The following is an 18,045-nucleotide window of genomic DNA, read 5'->3' on the forward strand; positions in this document are numbered from 1 at the left end:
CCAGAGACAGCCTCTTCATTATGAAGATGTTGCCATCCACTTATTCTAATCAGATACATACTGTTTGAAATGCATTGTTATGCACATTGAAACCTTAGTTACATATTCACGAATTACCCAATTACACATTCACAAATCCCATAAACATAGTTTGAGAACACAAGGAGTAATAATCATGGGACGGACGTTTTATACATTGGAGCTCTAGCATATACAAAGATGGCATACAAGTATTTAAGTACACAAAATGAATGAAATAATGTTAGACAAATAATAAACAAATGAACCCCGTCATTAAGCTACAACTTTTACATGCCAGTTTATGCAAATATTTGCTGGATGACCATCTCTGCATTTCCATTATACTGTGCAAGAAGATGAATGGCATCAGCCCTGGGCAAAGCAAGAAATTCCTGAACCCATGCACAAAGATTCGCATCAAAAATATGGAGAAAGCCAGTCCGTATTTTCTACTGAGAAAATTATAACTTGAAAAAGAGCACAGGGAAAAAATCCAGACTCATAAAGGAGATGATAAAAGTTTATTTTTCAAGTTGAAATTACTTACCATGACTTTAAGTATAGCATTTTCATCACAAGCATCTCTAGACGACGCTTGTATGGGGCTGCTACCGTCTTCTGAGGTTCTTGCACCCGAAGATTTTGTGACTTGGGAAGAACCAAGGGTGCAACTATCTGAGTTTGATTTCAATAGCCCACTGGAAGTGGAAAGCAAAGGTGGATTAACTTCCTTCAAGGAATCAATCTTTAGAAGACTTTCGAACCGATCCTTGCACATTTGAAGTTTAAACCATTCACTATGGGAGTGAAGTGTGGCTCTCATCAATTTCATTAGTTGGGGCTCTTCTATACCAAGTCTCCTACCAAAAGCAACCTGTCCCAAATGTAAAATTATCGGTGTCATATTGCTGCATATTTGGCAGATAATAGATGGATGTTGTATTTCGTCTATTCCTGGTACTGAGAAAATTTTGGAGTTTACAAGGTCTGCCTCCTACACTAAGTCTTTCTGACACTACTATCGCATTTTTTTAACCTGCTCGCATATATAACTATCTTATACAATACTTTGGAAGTTCGTAATAGAAAATGCAGTCCCATCTAGCTTGGTGGTCTACAAATGAGATTATGGAAACATTACAAACAATAAAAATAAAGCCATCTCTAAAATAAACTCCAAAATATTTGCCTGTTGAAATCCACATACAACAATAACGTCCTACGTGCACACTTAGATTCCAAATATCGCACCTAGTGTAGTGGCTCTAACATTCCCAGCAAATTGGACATACCACCTAATGTTTTCGGTTGCTTTCAAGATGGAGACTACCCCTAAAAACTGGTTCTTTCAGCCTACTTTGTCCTAACTTTCCTAGAAATTCACCCAATATATAATTGCTTAAAAAGGTACGCTATAGGTAGTAACCATCTCATGTTCTTTCAACATACTTTTGCCCTCACTTGAATGTTTTCAAATAAAATTTCCTAGAAAATCACCCAACATAGAATTGGTTAAAAAGTACAACTCGTTGATATATGTGGTAACTATCCATTATCTTAAGACTTTCTTCAACATACTATTCAATACTTGCACAGTCTCATAATCACGCTCATTCAGATGAGATATAGGCTTATCCATATGCCCCTTCACCTTGAAGCCTACCAAGAGTTGCTCCATATCCGTGCCTAGTGCATCAGCAATCACACTCCCTGCCCACTTCAATTCCTGGTGGCACAATAACAGCTCTGAAAATATGTAGTTCTTTAAAATAATAAGATGTCCGAAAATTAGCTTCAAGTCCGGAACAGTGGGAGGGCAATCAGACTTCGATAAAATTGAAGAAATGACTCATGACATTGGAAAGGAAACTTTAAAGGCTGTTAGATAGATTAATCAACCTTTTTTTTTATGAGAAGGATATACTAATCAACCTAGATGCACTTGATCTCTTTCCTCGGTCTTTCTTGGAAACAAAACAAATAAAAATGTGGTGTAGATGCAAATATTTTTATGATGCATCCTGGAAAAAGGTTGGAACATCTCAAATAGATCCCTTCTAGCTCTATTCCACTTTCCAATTTCAAAGCTTTTTTCATCTTTGGTCCACAGCCTATAGAAGTCTTACTACTCATGATAGACTGCAAAGAAGAAGCTTTACCTTTCCAGTTCTCCATGATCTATCACTTGTGCAAGAAGGATGAGGAAATTATGAACCAACTCTTGTGATTATGCCACTGAAGGGTGGATTGCCCCTCCATAATAAAGATTTTTGGCCTCAATACTTGTTTTGCAGACAACGTAGACTGATACCTGGAAGTGCTTTCTAGGTTGATGGTTCAAGAAAGAAGCTATAATCTCTAGGAAAGTGCTTCCAGGGCCTTGCTCTGGTCTTCATAATTAGAAAGAAACAATACAATCTTTAATGATGTCTTTAAGATTTTTAGGTGAATGCCACCATCAAAATTAAGTCCTTTCCAAATGAAGCCTAGAAAAAATATTTTAATCCTTTTACCTTCACCAGCTGAAACCTTTACAGAGATAGGAAGTGATAGCGTTCATTAGAAAGGATAGTGGGGACTGGGGAGGCCAGATGAGGTATAATGGTCAACTTATGGAACTTGCTTCCAAACTTTCTTCCAATTGGTCAGTCTAGCAAATAGCATCAGCTTCCAAAGAAAATGTTCAGATTCCCACTAAGAACCCAAACAACCAGAATATTATTGAAATATAAAATATAGAAGAACTACAATAACTCCCAAGTAATTCAAGGTACTTGGGCCCTCCCTCTCTTGACTAGTATTACTCAAGCCTAAACCACCCACTCCTACCTTTTCCCACCCACTCTATTTATAACAAATCCACGTAGCAACCTTTCTATCCAGTTACTAATAATAATATTCATAAAATTGTCGTAATAGCATTCCTATCATATTAGACAAGAAAAGGGAAGTTTTTTCGTTTTTTTGAACAAGTAATAATTTTTTAGTGATGGATGAAAGGAACAAAGAAACCTATCAATAATTATCAAGTAGAAGATGATATTGTAGATCTGGAAAAATATCCAAATAGAAAATATTTTAATTGGAGAATGCTGCATTTTTTGTCTTAAAAATTAAGGCCAATATTGGAGCTGAATAATATTGAGGCTGACATGAATGGTAATAACTTCCCACCTTCAGTCTAGAAATATAGTTGTTCTCTCTGCCCCCATGTGCACAACATTCACCCTACTATGTGAGATAGATGCTCAAACACGAGGACTTCCAAATGTACGAAGTAGCTTCCAAAAACTGAAGACTTTTCCTTCATCGTTTTTGAGAAAAATAATATACTGCCATCTGCATATAGAAGATGCGTTATGTGAATTGGTTGAGCTCTAACACTAAAACCCCTTGTTTGACCTCCTTCCTCTGTTGCCCAACCGAAGATCAGTTATGGAAGTGAATAGAAAAGAGGAAAGAGGAAGGACTTTCCAAGAGAGAAACTACTATTGATGAGTTTTGGGATCAAGTTAGATTGGTTTCGTAGTAATTATGGCTTGACACAAATCATTGCCAATTGGGATCCTTTATGTAATCCCCTCGGAATTTTGAGGATATTTCATCTCCTTTTTGTAAATCTCCTCTTTATCTATGAGATTGGTTTGTTTCCTATCAATTGAAAAAAAAATTACTGATGAAAGGCGTCTACTCCTCTACTTGGAACCAAAACTCTCTCTGTCAAGATAATGCCGACCAACTTTTTCGTAGACTTCTCTTAAATCTATCTTGATAATGAAATATTTTCTTCACTTCTGACCCTCCACGGGTTTAGCAGCCATAAGGATTGCATCATGAACTCACCTCCCTTCCACTCCACCAAAGTGACCTACATATACATATTGTAAAATGTACCACCTTCTTCACTTTTAACTTAGCACAAAGATAAACAAGTTCCAACCATACCACGAAGAAACTGAGCTCACTAAGCTTATTTAGGAAATTGACAAATTGGCCAAAGAATATGGGCATATAGTTATAATAAGCTACTGTGTTGTTTTAATAATCAGTCAAATATAAAATTTTTCTATGCGAATTTTGTAGCATCTAAAATTTTCGGGCAAATTTCTCCCTAGACAGAATAGAATAAATGAGGGGCTATTATTAGGTAAGTTGCCGCATACCTGAAGAGAATTAGCAAGAGCATTTATAGGGAAGCCTTTCCCAAGTAAATCTTCATTGGGCAGGAGCAAAGCCAATAAGGTCTCCTTTAATTGCTTCAACAAGGAAGGATCATTAGCTGCTAATGGGCCTAAGTGAGTGCATGCAACCCTCAAACCACTAGAATAATCACCGGTACTAACCAACTTGAAAAATTCAACCTGGAGACATTGTAAGGTCAAATAAATTGCAAATAAATATGCAATAATTCAACAAGAATTTGCCAATCGTTCAATGCCAAGGTATTAAATATACTGTTTTCAAGAAACGTTAAGCCTGTTGTCTACTTCCAAGCTCGAGACAAATGAAATAAACAAATCTGTCCAACTTATTAAGGTTTGAAATGATTAGGAAGAAGCTAATATATGTCTCAGTTAATTGGTGACCATACTCCGCAAACCAATATGTAGCTTACTCATGCAAACTACCATCACTAGTGACTAGCTAACAGTGTAGTGAGGATAACTGGTGTAAAAGAAAAACTCACACGTGACCTATTTAACAGTAAATTTACCTGCTTAAGTTGGAATAGAAGAATAGGATTTTGCATAAAAAAGTTTGGATCCAGGGCGTTAATTTCCTCCACAACCTCTGCAGCCAGCCTTTTACTTGCCATTTCTCTAATTCCCAAGACAATCTCATATTTATCCTCCTTACAGGTAGATTCTAATGGTAATTGTTTTTCAAGGTTCTGCAGAACACAGTCAAGTCAGATTATTACATTAGATGGAATAAAATATTAGTAATGGATGTACAAGTACCTGTTGGTCCTTAGAAATGGTTATACTGGCCACTGTTGCAGTGCTAAGTTCTTGTTTACTGCATCCACTGTAAGACACATCATGAAGTCCTCTATCATCATGTCTTCCTCTCCATCTCTTACGCTTGCTCCTTTCTACAATCCCACGATTCTTGTTTACTTGTAATGTTCTTGAATTTCCCACATGAATTGAATCACTAGTGCTACAATCTTCTCGATTGGTTGTTGGCTCGAATGCATATCGTAATTCAATGTCAGTACCTTGTGAACTGGTCACGTCAGCAATATTTTCAGGAGAACTATCCACACGGGAATTGCCGACAGAAATTTCTCCATCAGAAAGTTTACTGGTTGCATGGTCCACTTCAAAAGAACAATTCCTCGATGAACAATACTCCAGCTCTGATTGATTGATTTTTGATGAACTAGAGAGATTCTGCATCCCTGATTATCAAGGAAAGACAAACAAGTTTAAAAAGTACGTAAGCTTAATGATAAAAAGATAAGGGATAAGAAGTTTGAGTTTCACCAGGTAGAGGTCCACGACCAGAATCCACAATTCCTCTGTAAATGCAATACTCGCGAACAAGCTCATCAAGTACAGAAAGATCCAATTTCATCCGACACAACTCATTCTGTGATAAATATAAGAAGCAAATTCATACAATCAATAAAAACATCATCACACTAAAACAAAATGAACAGTAATGTTTTTTAACTGCTGAGATGTTTGGAATTGGTGGTCATAATCACAAAAGCATCAGGAGAGTATTGTGTGCAAAATAATTTATTTATAAGAATAATATTTTAAATAATTAAAATATAACTAAATGGAGCAATCTCTGTATGTCAGAAAAAATCAAGAAATAAGTGGAAAGAGAATGGTGTTGGCAAACTTCTAAAAAAATTTCAAATAAACTAAACTTACAGAACAAACAGCAAACCATTTCTTCAAAATCAACACTGATTTACATCGACCAGATTTTCAAATGAAATATAGTTTTGCCTTATATTTCTTAATGTTTCCATTAACCTATACTCCAATATCAAGATCCATTTCCATTCACCAACCCACAAAGTGAGTGTCCCTTATCTGTGTCCCACGTTCTTGTTAGATTTATAGGCATCGGTTTCTAAGGGTTTTTGTAATTACCAGTCAGGTTATTCTTTTCGACTGAGCCCGTTCTTATTGGTGGATCTCATTTTTTTATATGCCCCTCGTATATTCTTTCATTTATTCTCAATGAAAGCTTAGTTTCTTTTTTTTCTTATTTATTAGAGAAAAAAAAATCTGTGTCCTATGCTAGTATCAAATCCAAGCACACACGCCCAATAAACTATAAAATACACACAGTTATGGTTCACCCTGTCTGATGCAAACAGTGTAGAATAGGTGTAGAATCTATAACCAAGGATTTGCATAAACTGAATCTAATAGCAGCGAAAACATAGACCAGAAGGACATTATAAGCATTCAAATACATTCATGTAATAGCCAATAGGTGCTAACCTGGAACGCATGAAACAAATCACCTTTAGTGAATCTCAAGCTATCAATTGCCCCCTGTCTAGTAAGCTCTACAGCATGTGCAAGAGCTTGAATGTCCACCTGCACTCATATAAAGCACAAAAAATAAGAGGCACATAGAATGGCAACTCTTTATGGCTAGTAACCATACCCACGCAAATAGGGGTAAAATTTCTCATGTTGTACCACAGCCCTAGATGGGCCTAACTAGAAGCTCAATTATATTTTTTATAAATTTTCTTTATTAAAAAAGCAGTAATCTCACCTCATCAAATGGAGGTGCTTCATACAGACTCTCCTTGGGTGTTGCAGGTGGATCACGTTCATCTAGGAGCAACCTCTCGGTGAGATCTGATATGGGAGATGACACACCTTCACGAAAGCAAAAACCTTTATGTATGCTGCAAAAAAGAACAAAGAACAACAAAGGAGCTCAAAATTTATATTCTATCAAAATTCTTATCAAGCGTGCTGGCCATTGTTAAAAAAAGTAACCTTATCAAGTATCTCAAAGTCATTGAGAAGACTGGATCATATGCCTGCATATGAGCTCGTAGGACTGAGGACATTAATCCAGCAATATCAAACCTCCTCCTTTCAGACCACTGAAACATGAGAAGATGCACTTTCAGAAAGAAAAATGAAATGCAATTCAAGATTCCACCCTATTCAGACCACTGAAAAATAACAAATTGCAATTAGAAGTATCCCGTTTCAAAAATGTTATTGGAGAATTATGTGATCGAGACTCCATAGGATAAATATTGCAATATTTATCTTAAAGATAAAAAACAAAAACAGAATTGAAAAGCTTTGAATTCCTATCTCAAATAACAATTAACAGTATGGAGGAAGGTGATTGCAGCCATCTATGGAGTGGAGGCCTTTTGGTGGACGACAAAGAACGTAAAGGGATCTTCGGCAGGGAGGCCATGGAGTGATATAGATGCCAATCGTAGAGCTTTTCTAGGCCTTACGTTCTTCAAGGTCTCCATGAGAAACAGAGTTAGATTTTGGGAAGACACTTTGGTGGACTCTCTTCCACTCTCAATTTCTTTCCTTGAGTTTTATGCTCTTTCCTCTATCAAAGGTAAGTCTATTGCAGATTGTTGGAGGTCAGAGGTGCTGACTTGGGATTTGAGTTTGCGCAGGAATCTTTTTGACAGGGAATTAGACAGATGGTCCTCCTTTACGGAGAAGCTCGACGGGGTGGTGTTAGGGCAAGGCCGAGATGTTTTATGGTGGAAAGCAGACAGGTCAAGAGTCTTCTCGGAAAAATCTGCCTTTTTGGCGTTAACGACCCTTTCTCCAAGGATGCAGTCTTCTACATCAAATCTGATTTGGAACTTCCGAGTTCCCAAAAAGATGAAAGTGTTTATGTGGTTCTTATTCTATAGAGGGATTAATACAGCTGATAAACTACAATAAAAGCTTCCTCAATGGCATCTTTCTCCCTCAACTTGTAGTCTGTGTTTACAGAATGCAGAAACGGTGGAACCATTATGGGATGGCTCAAGTGGTCAATGAGGGCCTTTGTAAATAGTAAAGGACTCAGAGGGAATGAGTTCAAACTATGGTGGCCACCTACCTAAGATTTAATATCCTACGAGTTACCTTGTCAACCAAATGTAGTAGGGTCAGGCGGTTAACCCGTGATTAGTCGAGGTGCACGCAAGTTGGCCCGGACACACGGATTCCAAAAAAAAAAAAAATAAATAAAAAGAATGCAGAAACGGTGGAACATCTTTTTCTACATTGCTTGGTAGCTAATAAAGCATGGATTCATATAGCCTCGTGTTTGGACCTTAGTCTTTGTCTCCCTAGGAGGATAGATGACTTTATCTCTGAGAGTTTTGGTGGTGGTGCCCTTAAGGGGAAAGCCTTGTTCTATGGCACTGTGTAGCTAGAGCTTTGATCTGGCTCATTTGGAAAGAGAGAAATAGCATAATTTTTTAAGATAGAAGCACTTCGGTGGATTCTTTTTGGGTGAATATTCAACATATGGCTTCTTGGTGGGCTACAATCCACAAGAAGGTCTTTTGTAATTATAGTCTACAAATGATTTTACAAGATTGGAAAGTAGTAGTTGTATAGCTTGTAGGGGAGAGTTCTCTCGACCCTCTGCCTTTAGGCTGTTTTTTTTTTTTACTAATATGAATGAAAATATTGTCTCTGGTTCTAATAAATAAAATAATAATAACAATTAACAATATTTTAAAATAAAATTAAAAAAAAAACTATTTCTTTATTATTTTCCAAAGGATAACGTCTCTACCATGTAAAAAAGCCAAATGAACAAAGGAACTTAACAACTCAAAAATACGCCCTATGGGTGTTATATTAAGAAACCACTTTATAAGATTTAGATTTCCTAGGTACCTCCTATGCCATTGTATTCAAACACCTCGACAATATGCAAGAAAATTCTACAACCCATGTCGGAACCAGGCAACTCGTATTTTCTTGGCAAAGGAAATATGTACTGGACTTAGAACGCCATGTGCCTAAATGGAGCCCATTTTAAATTAAATGTTACAAATAAAATTAATTTGAAACATTAGACTTCAGTTTGATTGCTTATGAACCACAAAAGTGTCCAAATCCCAAAAAATAGTGGACTGACTTAATCTTTTCTTCTTCTTTTTTAATATCCGTGAATGTCTGAGCTAACTTACACACACCTCGACTAATCTCACGGAGCAGCCGCTTGACCCTACAACATAAGGTAGGTAACCATCATAGGTTTGAGACTTTTTTTTTCCATTCTTAAAATTTCGTAGTTAAGAGAGTAAGGAAAGAGGGAAGTCCTTGAATAAAAAGGAAAGGTTACCCTTACTATTGTCTGAAGCATAAGGATAGCCAAATACTAAATAGAACATGTATTCTAATTGGATAGCCAAATACTAAATATAACATGTATTCTAATTGTCGACGATTCCCTATACTTCACATTCTAAATTATCAGAACAGTCATATGTTATTGAGTTTCCATATCAACGGCATGGCCAACATCCACTAAAGAACATCGAAAAATACTGAAGGTAATAATTACTGAAGTGAAAAGAGAGAAATGAATATTATTCACCTCATATGTCACGGGGGATGTTTGATTATCCTTGTCATAAATGAACGCAAGAAGAACATGCTTGAACTCCTCGTATGCTTCCTTCATCATAAATCAAAGAGAAGTCAGCCAAAACCATAGAAGAAAAGTTGCAGTGTCTGATTTTAAGTAGCACAGTGGTTTGTTCCGCAGAGGGCTGGAGACATAATGGAACAATTACTATGCATGATCAATTTGAAGGGAAACCTAATGCTGTCAGATTTGTTCTATGGTGCCCTTTTTTGGGGAATAATCATTACGCCAACTGGAGTTTCAATGGAAATTTCATTTCTTTTAAAAGGAAAATAATTTTTTGAAGAATCCGAGAAGCAGAGAACATTTCCATAGAAACATCGATTCAAACCAAACCATTAATAAGTGTAAACTGTTTACCGGGTATGCATCAAGAGCACAAGGAGCGAGGGCCGTCCGGAGGCATTGAATGGCCAAATCACGATCCTCTGCAGTCCCTTTCCTCAAAAGCTCGATAAATTTCTGAACATAATGAACGCAGAAAATGGAAATAAATTTCGCTGACTAGGATGTTGAGCCACCAAACAAATGGATTGAATTTTTCTCAATTTCCAGTCTTTGATGCAGCGTGATAGAATAGGGAAATATACCCTAATTAGCGAAAACATAAAAAATTAAAACAAGGTTACGCAGAAAGAGGCGGAGGATAATTAGAGTGACCTGCTTGTGCAAGCGGAATAGAAGCCTATGATCGTCGAGGATGAAGGGTGCATGGAGACGGAGGAGATGAATGGCAGAGTCAATATGACCGGCCTCCAAAGAGCGCCTGATGTGGCGGATGATCAACCTGGAATGGTAAGAGGAGGAAGAAAGCGAAGAAGGGGAAGGAGAAGGAGAAGAAGGAGGGGAGGATGAAAAGGAATCCTCAATCAAGTTCTCTGATCTGGCGAAATCGATGATTAGGGCATCGAGAGCTTCCCAGTTCAAAGGGGCGGAGTCCATTGGGGAAGGAAGGAGGAAGAGGAAGACGGTAAGTTTTGTGGATTGGATTTGAGGATGAGTTTGCAAAGACGCAGGGTCAGGGTCGCGGTCGCAGGTGGCTACTTGGTGGGAAACCTTCTGCGCTCACACAAAAGGCGGCGATGTTGAGCTTAGCATTTGCAAAAGGAATTCATTTGAAGGCCATATTAAATGCCACGTGTATATTACACCCAACTGTCGGACATCTTGCCCTGTTTTTCACCATTTTATCGCGATTTATCGCCGGACTATTCCCTCCTCGCCGCTCTCGTCTCTTCCTTCAAATTACTTGAATAGAATTCAATTTGGTTTTTCTTAAATAAATTATCTCCAAATATGGTAAATTTTGTTTTCTAAAGTTTGATGGAGCAATTTTGTCACGGACAAAAATATTTTTGTCATTTATTATATTTGACAAGTTAGAAAATTGATTGTTAAAAATTTTGAAATAACTCTAAATTGATTTTTAAGAAACTCGTTCTATCATCACTCTCAAACATACCATAGGAGGATTGGACTATTCCGCTATTATTTTCTTTTTGTTTCAACTATGAGCTAATTCAACCATACGTATGTCTAAAAAGAATCCAAATGCGTTGAAAAATAGTATGCATAACAGTTTGTAAAAATTGTTGCCTCGTGTTTAAAATCACTAGCAGGTTAAATTAAAAATGGAAAGTTGAATCCGTAGATAAAGTTCCATTGTTTCAAAGTTGTATGAGGTGAAAATAAACTTAAATTTAATCCAACTATTGACTTAATTTTCTACTCGGCAATATGATAGAAGACTTGTTAATATTATTTTTGGCTATGGCATGGTGTACATGTTAAGGTAGAATATATAGTAATATCACGTGAACACATTCAATTTAAGTATGAAACTGGTTGGAGAAAAGGTTCCAATAAACTTAGCAATCAATGTGGAACAATATTTGCTTGTTTTTGGTAGTAGGAAATTTATACCATGACGTGAAACATAGAAAGTTCAAGAAGTAATTTTATACTTCATAATTTGGAACGTTAAATGATTCCAATTTTCGTTTTGCTTGCAAAGAAAAAAAATATTTGAAATTAATATAATAAAAAATTTTATTTCTTTGTACGTTGGGTAAAAAAGAATAAAAAAGTGTATTGGCGCGTTGGAGTGAAAATTAAGCTGCATGTATGAGGAGCGCACGGAGCAACACATGGCAGTAGGGACCACTATGAACTTGTGACGCATAAATGGAGTGACATCGTAATGGCCAGTGACGTGCAGATGATTGTGCGACACGCCTTGCTTGTTGTCTGCAGCAAGTCAAAATGGCAGGCGATAGGGAGCGATACCATATGTCGAGAATATCCCCTAACGACCCACCAAAGCTCGTACGTAAATCCGACCCACCATGCCAAGCATCCTCTCTGGTCGGCTTCGTCACCTATAAAAGGGATAGGATCTCATCTCCATTTCACTTACTAATTTGACCGTTGGAGGATCTATTAGGTAGGACACCAGTCTAGGTTTGTTACTGCAAGTTGACTTGTCCGACGGCTCTATTGAAGCGACATGTGGACCAATTGAATTTCAACATCAATAACATGAATTTTCAATCCTAGTTTTTTTATTACAACTAATGCGAATATGAGAAATTGAACTTCCAACGAACGATATATCTTAACCACTAAACTATACTCATATTCACTCCCATCCAACTTATTCATTAAAAATAAATAATAAATAATAAATTAGAACGTTGGTTAAAACTTAAAGATCTACCCATTGAACCAAGAGTAGGTAGAACACACAGAAAACACCGAGTATACGTAGTGGATGTACGCGGATTATAAATTTAGCTAAACTAAGTACACTCATAATATATTTGAAGATGGATTTACCTTACTACAGATCAACATGGTTCCTTTCAATAAAATCTTCAAAACATAAAAGTTGGGTTAACTTAAACACAAACCCACTATGGATATGGAGCTACAAAGCGAGAGTGAAAGAAAATTAGATAAAGAAAGGGGAGAATAAAAAATTGCTGTGTGAAGTGCAAATTAGGCAATGGGACAATTATAGGAATTCCTAAAAGGAAAACAACCAAATATACCAAACAGAGAGAAGGCAAAAAAGATGCAGTGGTTCCGATCCTCCAGTTTCAGGGCGGCTAATTGGTCGTTGCCCATCACCCGTCTTGGGCCGATGGTCTCTTGAGGCTTAGAAACGCTTTCCATTTTGGTAAGCCGAATGAGGAGGCTGCTGTGCCATCATCGTCGTCGTGGAGGAGAAGTTGGTCTCTAAGAGTGGGCAACAATTTGCCCTTTAAGAAGAGCTCGTCGGCGGCGGCCATGGTCGTCACTGCTGATGATGATGAGAATTCGAAGTCGGAGGAAATTGTACTATTTGGGGTTGGGAAGTGGAACTGATCCAATTTTGGGGCTTTTTCTTCTTTCTTGTGATGAGATTGAGATTGAGATTCGACGAAGTCGTTGGAAAAGGACAGTCTTGGGCTCATGGGAGGGCAATGTCCCTTCTGATCTGGGTTCTTGTACGTGTCCAAGCAACCCATAATGCTACTTTCACAAATCACAACACTAACTATACACACAATCACGGCTGAGAGTGACCGACACAAAAAGAGACAGCTTATATTCAACAAACAGTGCCAGCACTGACAAGCCCACCTGATCCATGCTGGGTGGTAACCTTCCCTTTATTTTTTGTCAAGCATAATAAAAGAGAAAAAAAGATATTTTTATATTTTCAATAAATTAAAAAGCTGGGTTGGTGGGGAATTCGTGTTGCCAGCGAAAAAGGTAATAAAGGTTTCGAATTTTCACCCATCATTTGGTGTAGTTATACATATACACGGTTAGAATTTAATTATACTCGTTGGTTATTACAAGGTTTTCGAAGCAATCTTTGACTCGCAGGTAGAAATAACAGAGAATGAGCTGGCCATCCCAATGGACCATGTGGAAGGACTTTTGTTTTTTTTTTTTTTTATAAGTACAACCACATTAAATTAACCAGACCAGACAAGCCCCTACAGCCCTACTTGCCTTATTTTGAACCAAACAACAGCAGCAGCTTACTGTAACAAGCTCTGCCTTTTCTTAATATGTCCACAGATTTCTATAGTAATCATGACTGTTTCTATTAAGACTTTCCACAATTAAGTGTTTGCTTGAGGGACAGTAAAATGCTTTCGTCTTCAAATTATAATCTAATTCTTGTAAATATTGTACCTTTTAAAGAAAACAATTTAAAGAAAGGCTATCTGAATATTTGTTTTACTGACATTATTTATTAAATTACCCTGTTTAGCATGTGGCAAAGATTTCAAAGATCATGATAGCATAAAGATGGTGTTAGATGATATGGTTGTCAATCACATGGGTTAAAGGGTATTTCCATTAATATTAAGGGGCAACATGTGGTGGATTCTGTTGAAATCGGGTCAATATGTAACAATCGGTCTTCAGATGACACATCACATAATCTAAGGACAAAATTGGGCTCTTTTATATAGTTTTATTAGTGGATCATCTCTTATCCTACAAATAAAAAAGATGTTTGGAGAGAACAAATCGAGTAAAAACAAATCTTTTACTTTAAAATTTTTAATTTTCCATATGCTTCAACAGTCATTATCATTAGTAAGTAATCATAAATTAACTATATCAAACACGGTAACATAACCATAGTTCACCAGTAAACATCTACTCCCAAATCCGAGGTTCAAATCCTCATGCCCCACATTTGTTTAAAAAGAATATATATATATATATATATATATATATCAACATTATATGAAGCTCGATCCCAAAATCTTGGAGAAAATCTCCAAACATCTCAAATCCTTGCCATCAATTTCATCTCTTTTAGACTATAAATTAAAATACAAAGAAAGAATTAAAACTTTCAAGGTTAACTTTAATTATTTCATCATGATTACTCATACAAATACTAAAAAAAAATTCAGGAACGGCATCAAACGTGACCCAAAATCTTACAGCACTATATATCTCAGCATCCTATTCCCACTGTAAAATAGCCTTTGTTCAATAAACTAAACTGACAAGCTCTGTGATGGATACACTTAAACCAACATAAGTTACCATTGACATGTTCAATTGGTATAGGTAGACACCTTCTAAATCAAACAGATACCGTGATTCAAGAGCATTACGGTCTAACAGGACAATCTTTTCACTGGCCCAGCCATTTTAATCAAGTGTTAAGGGTCAAAAGATGATACAACAGGAAAACCTTCTGTGTTGTCTTCAGATGTTCACCATCGCAGAGATCCTCACAAAATTTCAGAAATCTGCAACACGGTATCATTCCAACTTCAACAGTTGTGGAAAACACAGAAGCAGCACTAGGATTTGACATTTTTTATAGGAAAAAGGCCAGCTAACATTCAGGAATAATTATTTGAGAATGATTTTCTTAGCAAAATTTTTATTCATCTAAGACATATGAAGAACAAAGCGATAGTAATACACTTACATTAATGGGCATCTCAGCAATAACAAGGCCACTAGTTTCTTCAATGCTTTTGAGAGTTACCACTTCTCCCCCAACAACCATGTTGATTAAGATCCCATCTGTATGTAATGCATAGAATAGGAAGCAACTCTTATGTATGGAGAAACCTAGACAAAATGCATAGCTTATATTATAATCCTTTGCAGTATAGAAGAATGACCTGAGGCTGAGCAAGTAGTCATGCGCCTCATGTATGTTTCCTGCAACAAAAATCACATGAAATTTAGAAACAAGATAGCTATCACAAGTATAAAAATTTGCATGTGAATAAACTTCATACAACTTCACATAGTATCGTTCTTCTATGACATTGTTGAAGAAAGACCAGTACCATATCAAGCAACAGGAAGAGTTAGTACAATCATGCAATTTATTAATACAATTTGAAGTATAAAGCCTCAGACTTACAACTACAATTGTTGAAAAATGATTTCAGATGCGCTTTATATAGAAATAGTTAAATCTAATCTAAGTATCGTAACTAGCTTTTATGGTCCATACATCTTCTTATGGAATTTTGACAACTAAATAAAACAAGAAAGGCTAGCTCTTGCATATTGAAAGCATCCCCCACCAAACAATCACAGAAGAGGATAAGAAGTTCGGTAATATTTGGTGGAACAAAATTGAAGCAGAAAACAATTATATTTTCTGAACATCATTGTCATGCCCATTGACATAATCAAATACGAATTTTTACAAGTTATCGGCTAATATAATCCAGAAGTCTGAAGTCCCCAAGGGGCGGCCCCATTTGCCATGGCTTTGAGTCTCTTGGTCAAACCGACTTGAAGGTTCAAACCTTAATACAATAAAACTTTTAACATCTCCTAGGTTCGGGCTTTTGGGGCAGGGGCAGATGTAGGGTACAGGAGAGCAAAACTCCGACTCCTGGATATAAAAAAAATTATATATATAATCCAGTAGTCTAAAAACTAGACCTTCTTGGTTGGTAGTCCATAATTAATTAAAACATGGGCAGAAAGAGGTGACTCCCCAGAAGCAAGAAGTGGAAGGCAGGCGTCTGTTACTACAATCATGTGTGATTTTTCTCCATCTTTCTCAACCTCACATTTGTCTTCTGATTGAGAACTGAAACTTTGGCTCCACCTTGATGATGTTTGGCGAAATGTCTCTAAAATCTGTGTACGGTCTGCTTCTGCAAGGTCACTGTACTGAATATGACAAGCAATAAATACACTGCATCAATATAACTCACACAGTAACTCAGTAAGTCTTATCACAGAGCAATCACAATATGGTCGCTAGCCCATATGTATGCTAACATGGGTAGCATATTGACTAAATAAGGAAAAAGACAAAATGTACACGTTGTATGATTAAATGAAAAGGGGGCAATTTGCGCAGAGTAAAAACTATCGCAAAAACTTTGATCCTAATACTGTAATAATTATGAAGTAAATGTAAATGAACAAACAACAGAAACAACAGATGACTGAATAGAGGGTCAAAACAATATATCAGTGCTCACAAAAAGTATGATGGAGGATACTCAAAACAGTAAATTGCATTGCATGCCACTTTAGGGTGATCCGTTAAGATAATCCGATCAGTTGGAGTTCAATTACTACTTTACTGGAACATGAGGCATATGAACTCCCAGCTTTTGACAAAAAGAGCATTAAGACGAGAACATACACGTGAACCAAAATCGTCACTGGAAATAAAAGAACGCTAATAAAGCTTCTAAAGTTGAATCCAAATAGCACAACTAGCACCCGTATTGGTTAGTTCATAACTCAGTTTCGATTGCCATCTAAAATTGAATAAAAGAATTTGGTGAAGTTTATTAATATTCGGGATTACCATCATATTCACAGCACTCTTCTAATCAAGCATCTTAGCCTCAGAACTCAAGAACCCAGATTTACAATGCAACCTACAGAACTGATACTGTTCGAATTATTATGATCCGAGCGTCTTATCATATTGACAATTCCTACATTGAAGATTGATTCAGGTAACTAGTTGCTTTAAGATGAAATTATTCGTCATGTGGCACAAAAGAATGCACATCAGCCTCTTACTTGAGGATTTGAGATTACCAACTAGACCAATTCCACAAATTTCACCTAGAAGAGAGCAAAAATAAGCATACCAAAGAGGCCAAAGAGATGTACTGGAGGTTGGAGACGGCGGAGCAGACAGCATCGAGCTCGTCGCGAGAACTACAGCACACAATCATCGGCAAGGACGGACGGCGACCGGCCACATCCAATAAGCCCACTAACGTTTCCTGCCAAGTACACGGCGCAGGGAGGGGAACGGAAAAAGTTTACCCAGAAAAGTTCAACCCAATGAAAACAGTAACCAAAAATTGCAATTGGAATCTCAAAAATGTGTGTTGAGCATAGATTGAGAGAAGAGGACCATCTTGAACTGGATCCTGTCAACGGCAACATAGAAGTGGCGCGGTTGACTGAGAAAGTAAGACAGAATGGGCATCGGTACAGAGAGGCAATCTTGAGTATGGGTGAAACTAAGATAGCGGGAGGCAGCAATATCAATACCTGAAATGGAAGGATGAGTGAGAGGGAGGCGAGAAAGCTTCAATTCCATCAATCGCCATGCTCAGCGCTCCCGCCCTGCGTGTTCTTCTGCAATTTTAGCAGCGGAACTTTTCCTATACTGCCCATACGCTATTTTTTTGGGAAAATGACATAAATAAGGTTTTTAATTTGTTCAACTGATGTCAATTATAAAAATTGACAATCAATTTATTTTTTGAAATAGAATATTGAAGTGATAAATTACTAAAATAAGGTTTATGTTTTCTGCTGCAGAAATCGTTGAAATTTTAGGCTTGCGTGGATTTGTGTGGGTTTTTGTTAAGAGTTATCATTGGTTTTCGACGTTGAAAGAAGGAGAGTTTAAGGGTTTCGAAA

At 36.9% G+C, this 18,045-nt stretch overlaps 3 protein-coding genes across 6 annotated transcripts; all 3 read right to left on the reverse strand.

Moving 5' to 3' along the window:
- Positions 1–103: 103 nt before the first annotated feature.
- On the reverse strand, positions 104–10,735 carry LOC111005585 (Ran-binding protein in the microtubule-organising centre protein). Of its 3 annotated transcripts, XM_022277142.2 has the most exons (13): positions 10,306–10,733; positions 10,006–10,107; positions 9,595–9,675; positions 7,005–7,114; positions 6,775–6,910; positions 6,492–6,590; positions 5,511–5,616; positions 5,243–5,425; positions 4,983–5,116; positions 4,736–4,912; positions 4,185–4,382; positions 569–895; positions 104–413 (listed from the first exon to the last, which is right to left on the reverse strand). In XM_022277142.2, the coding sequence occupies exons 1-13, from the start codon at positions 10,585–10,587 to the stop codon at positions 321–323; spliced, it is 2,028 nt and encodes a 675-aa protein (XP_022132834.1). In that variant the 5' UTR covers positions 10,588–10,733; the 3' UTR covers positions 104–320. The 3 variants fall into 3 exon arrangements, 2 of the variants coding, with proteins under 2 accessions (XP_022132834.1, XP_022132833.1); XM_022277141.2 differs by having other exon boundaries at positions 4,983–5,425; XR_002600752.2 differs by lacking the exon at positions 104–413 and adding an exon at positions 3,196–3,889 and having other exon boundaries at positions 757–895; positions 4,983–5,425; positions 10,306–10,735.
- Positions 10,736–12,770: 2,035 nt separating this feature from the next.
- LOC111005497 (membrane-associated kinase regulator-like protein) lies at positions 12,771–13,154 on the reverse strand. The gene has a single exon (XM_022277007.1). The coding sequence runs from the start codon at positions 13,152–13,154 to the stop codon at positions 12,771–12,773; it is 384 nt and encodes a 127-aa protein (XP_022132699.1).
- Positions 13,155–14,500: 1,346 nt separating this feature from the next.
- Positions 14,501–17,829, reverse strand: LOC111005905 (initiation factor 4A-like protein). Of its 2 annotated transcripts, none has more exons than XM_022277591.2 (7): positions 17,671–17,829; positions 17,531–17,579; positions 17,259–17,396; positions 16,081–16,314; positions 15,300–15,339; positions 15,101–15,198; positions 14,501–14,915 (listed from the first exon to the last, which is right to left on the reverse strand). In XM_022277591.2, the coding sequence occupies exons 1-7, from the start codon at positions 17,727–17,729 to the stop codon at positions 14,898–14,900; spliced, it is 636 nt and encodes a 211-aa protein (XP_022133283.1). In that variant the 5' UTR covers positions 17,730–17,829; the 3' UTR covers positions 14,501–14,897. The 2 variants fall into 2 exon arrangements, with proteins under 2 accessions (XP_022133283.1, XP_022133284.1); XM_022277592.2 differs by having other exon boundaries at positions 17,531–17,546; positions 17,671–17,807.
- Positions 17,830–18,045: the final 216 nt, after the last annotated feature.

This window comes from Momordica charantia (genome assembly GCF_013281855.1).
Source record: "Momordica charantia cultivar OHB3-1 chromosome 1 unlocalized genomic scaffold, Mcharantia_2.0 BLBB01000001.1, whole genome shotgun sequence".
In the NCBI taxonomy this organism is placed as follows: Eukaryota; Viridiplantae; Streptophyta; class Magnoliopsida; order Cucurbitales; family Cucurbitaceae; genus Momordica; species Momordica charantia.

What these genes read in the sequence shown, in the direction of transcription:
- LOC111005585 (XM_022277141.2), bottom strand. Translation starts at nt 10,587, where the DNA reads ATGGACTCCGCCCCTTTGAACTGGGAAGCTCTCGATGCCCTAATCATC. An exon ending in GTGCTCTTGATGCATACCCG is followed by an intron (nt 9,676 to 10,005) that starts GTAAACAGTTTA and finishes TTTATGATGAAG; the next exon opens with GAAGCATACGAGGAGTTCAA. An exon ending in TGGTCGTGGACCTCTACCTG is followed by an intron (nt 5,426 to 5,510) that starts GTGAAACTCAAA and finishes CTTGATAATCAG; the next exon opens with GGATGCAGAATCTCTCTAGT.
- LOC111005497 (XM_022277007.1), bottom strand. Translation starts at nt 13,154, where the DNA reads ATGGGTTGCTTGGACACGTACAAGAACCCAGATCAGAAGGGACATTGC.
- LOC111005905 (XM_022277591.2), bottom strand. Translation starts at nt 17,729, where the DNA reads ATGGCGATTGATGGAATTGAAGCTTTCTCGCCTCCCTCTCACTCATCC. An exon ending in CACTCATCCTTCCATTTCAG is followed by an intron (nt 17,580 to 17,670) that starts GTATTGATATTG and finishes TTACTTTCTCAG; the next exon opens with TCAACCGCGCCACTTCTATG. An exon ending in ACATCTCTTTGGCCTCTTTG is followed by an intron (nt 16,315 to 17,258) that starts GTATGCTTATTT and finishes TGTCATATTCAG; the next exon opens with TACAGTGACCTTGCAGAAGC.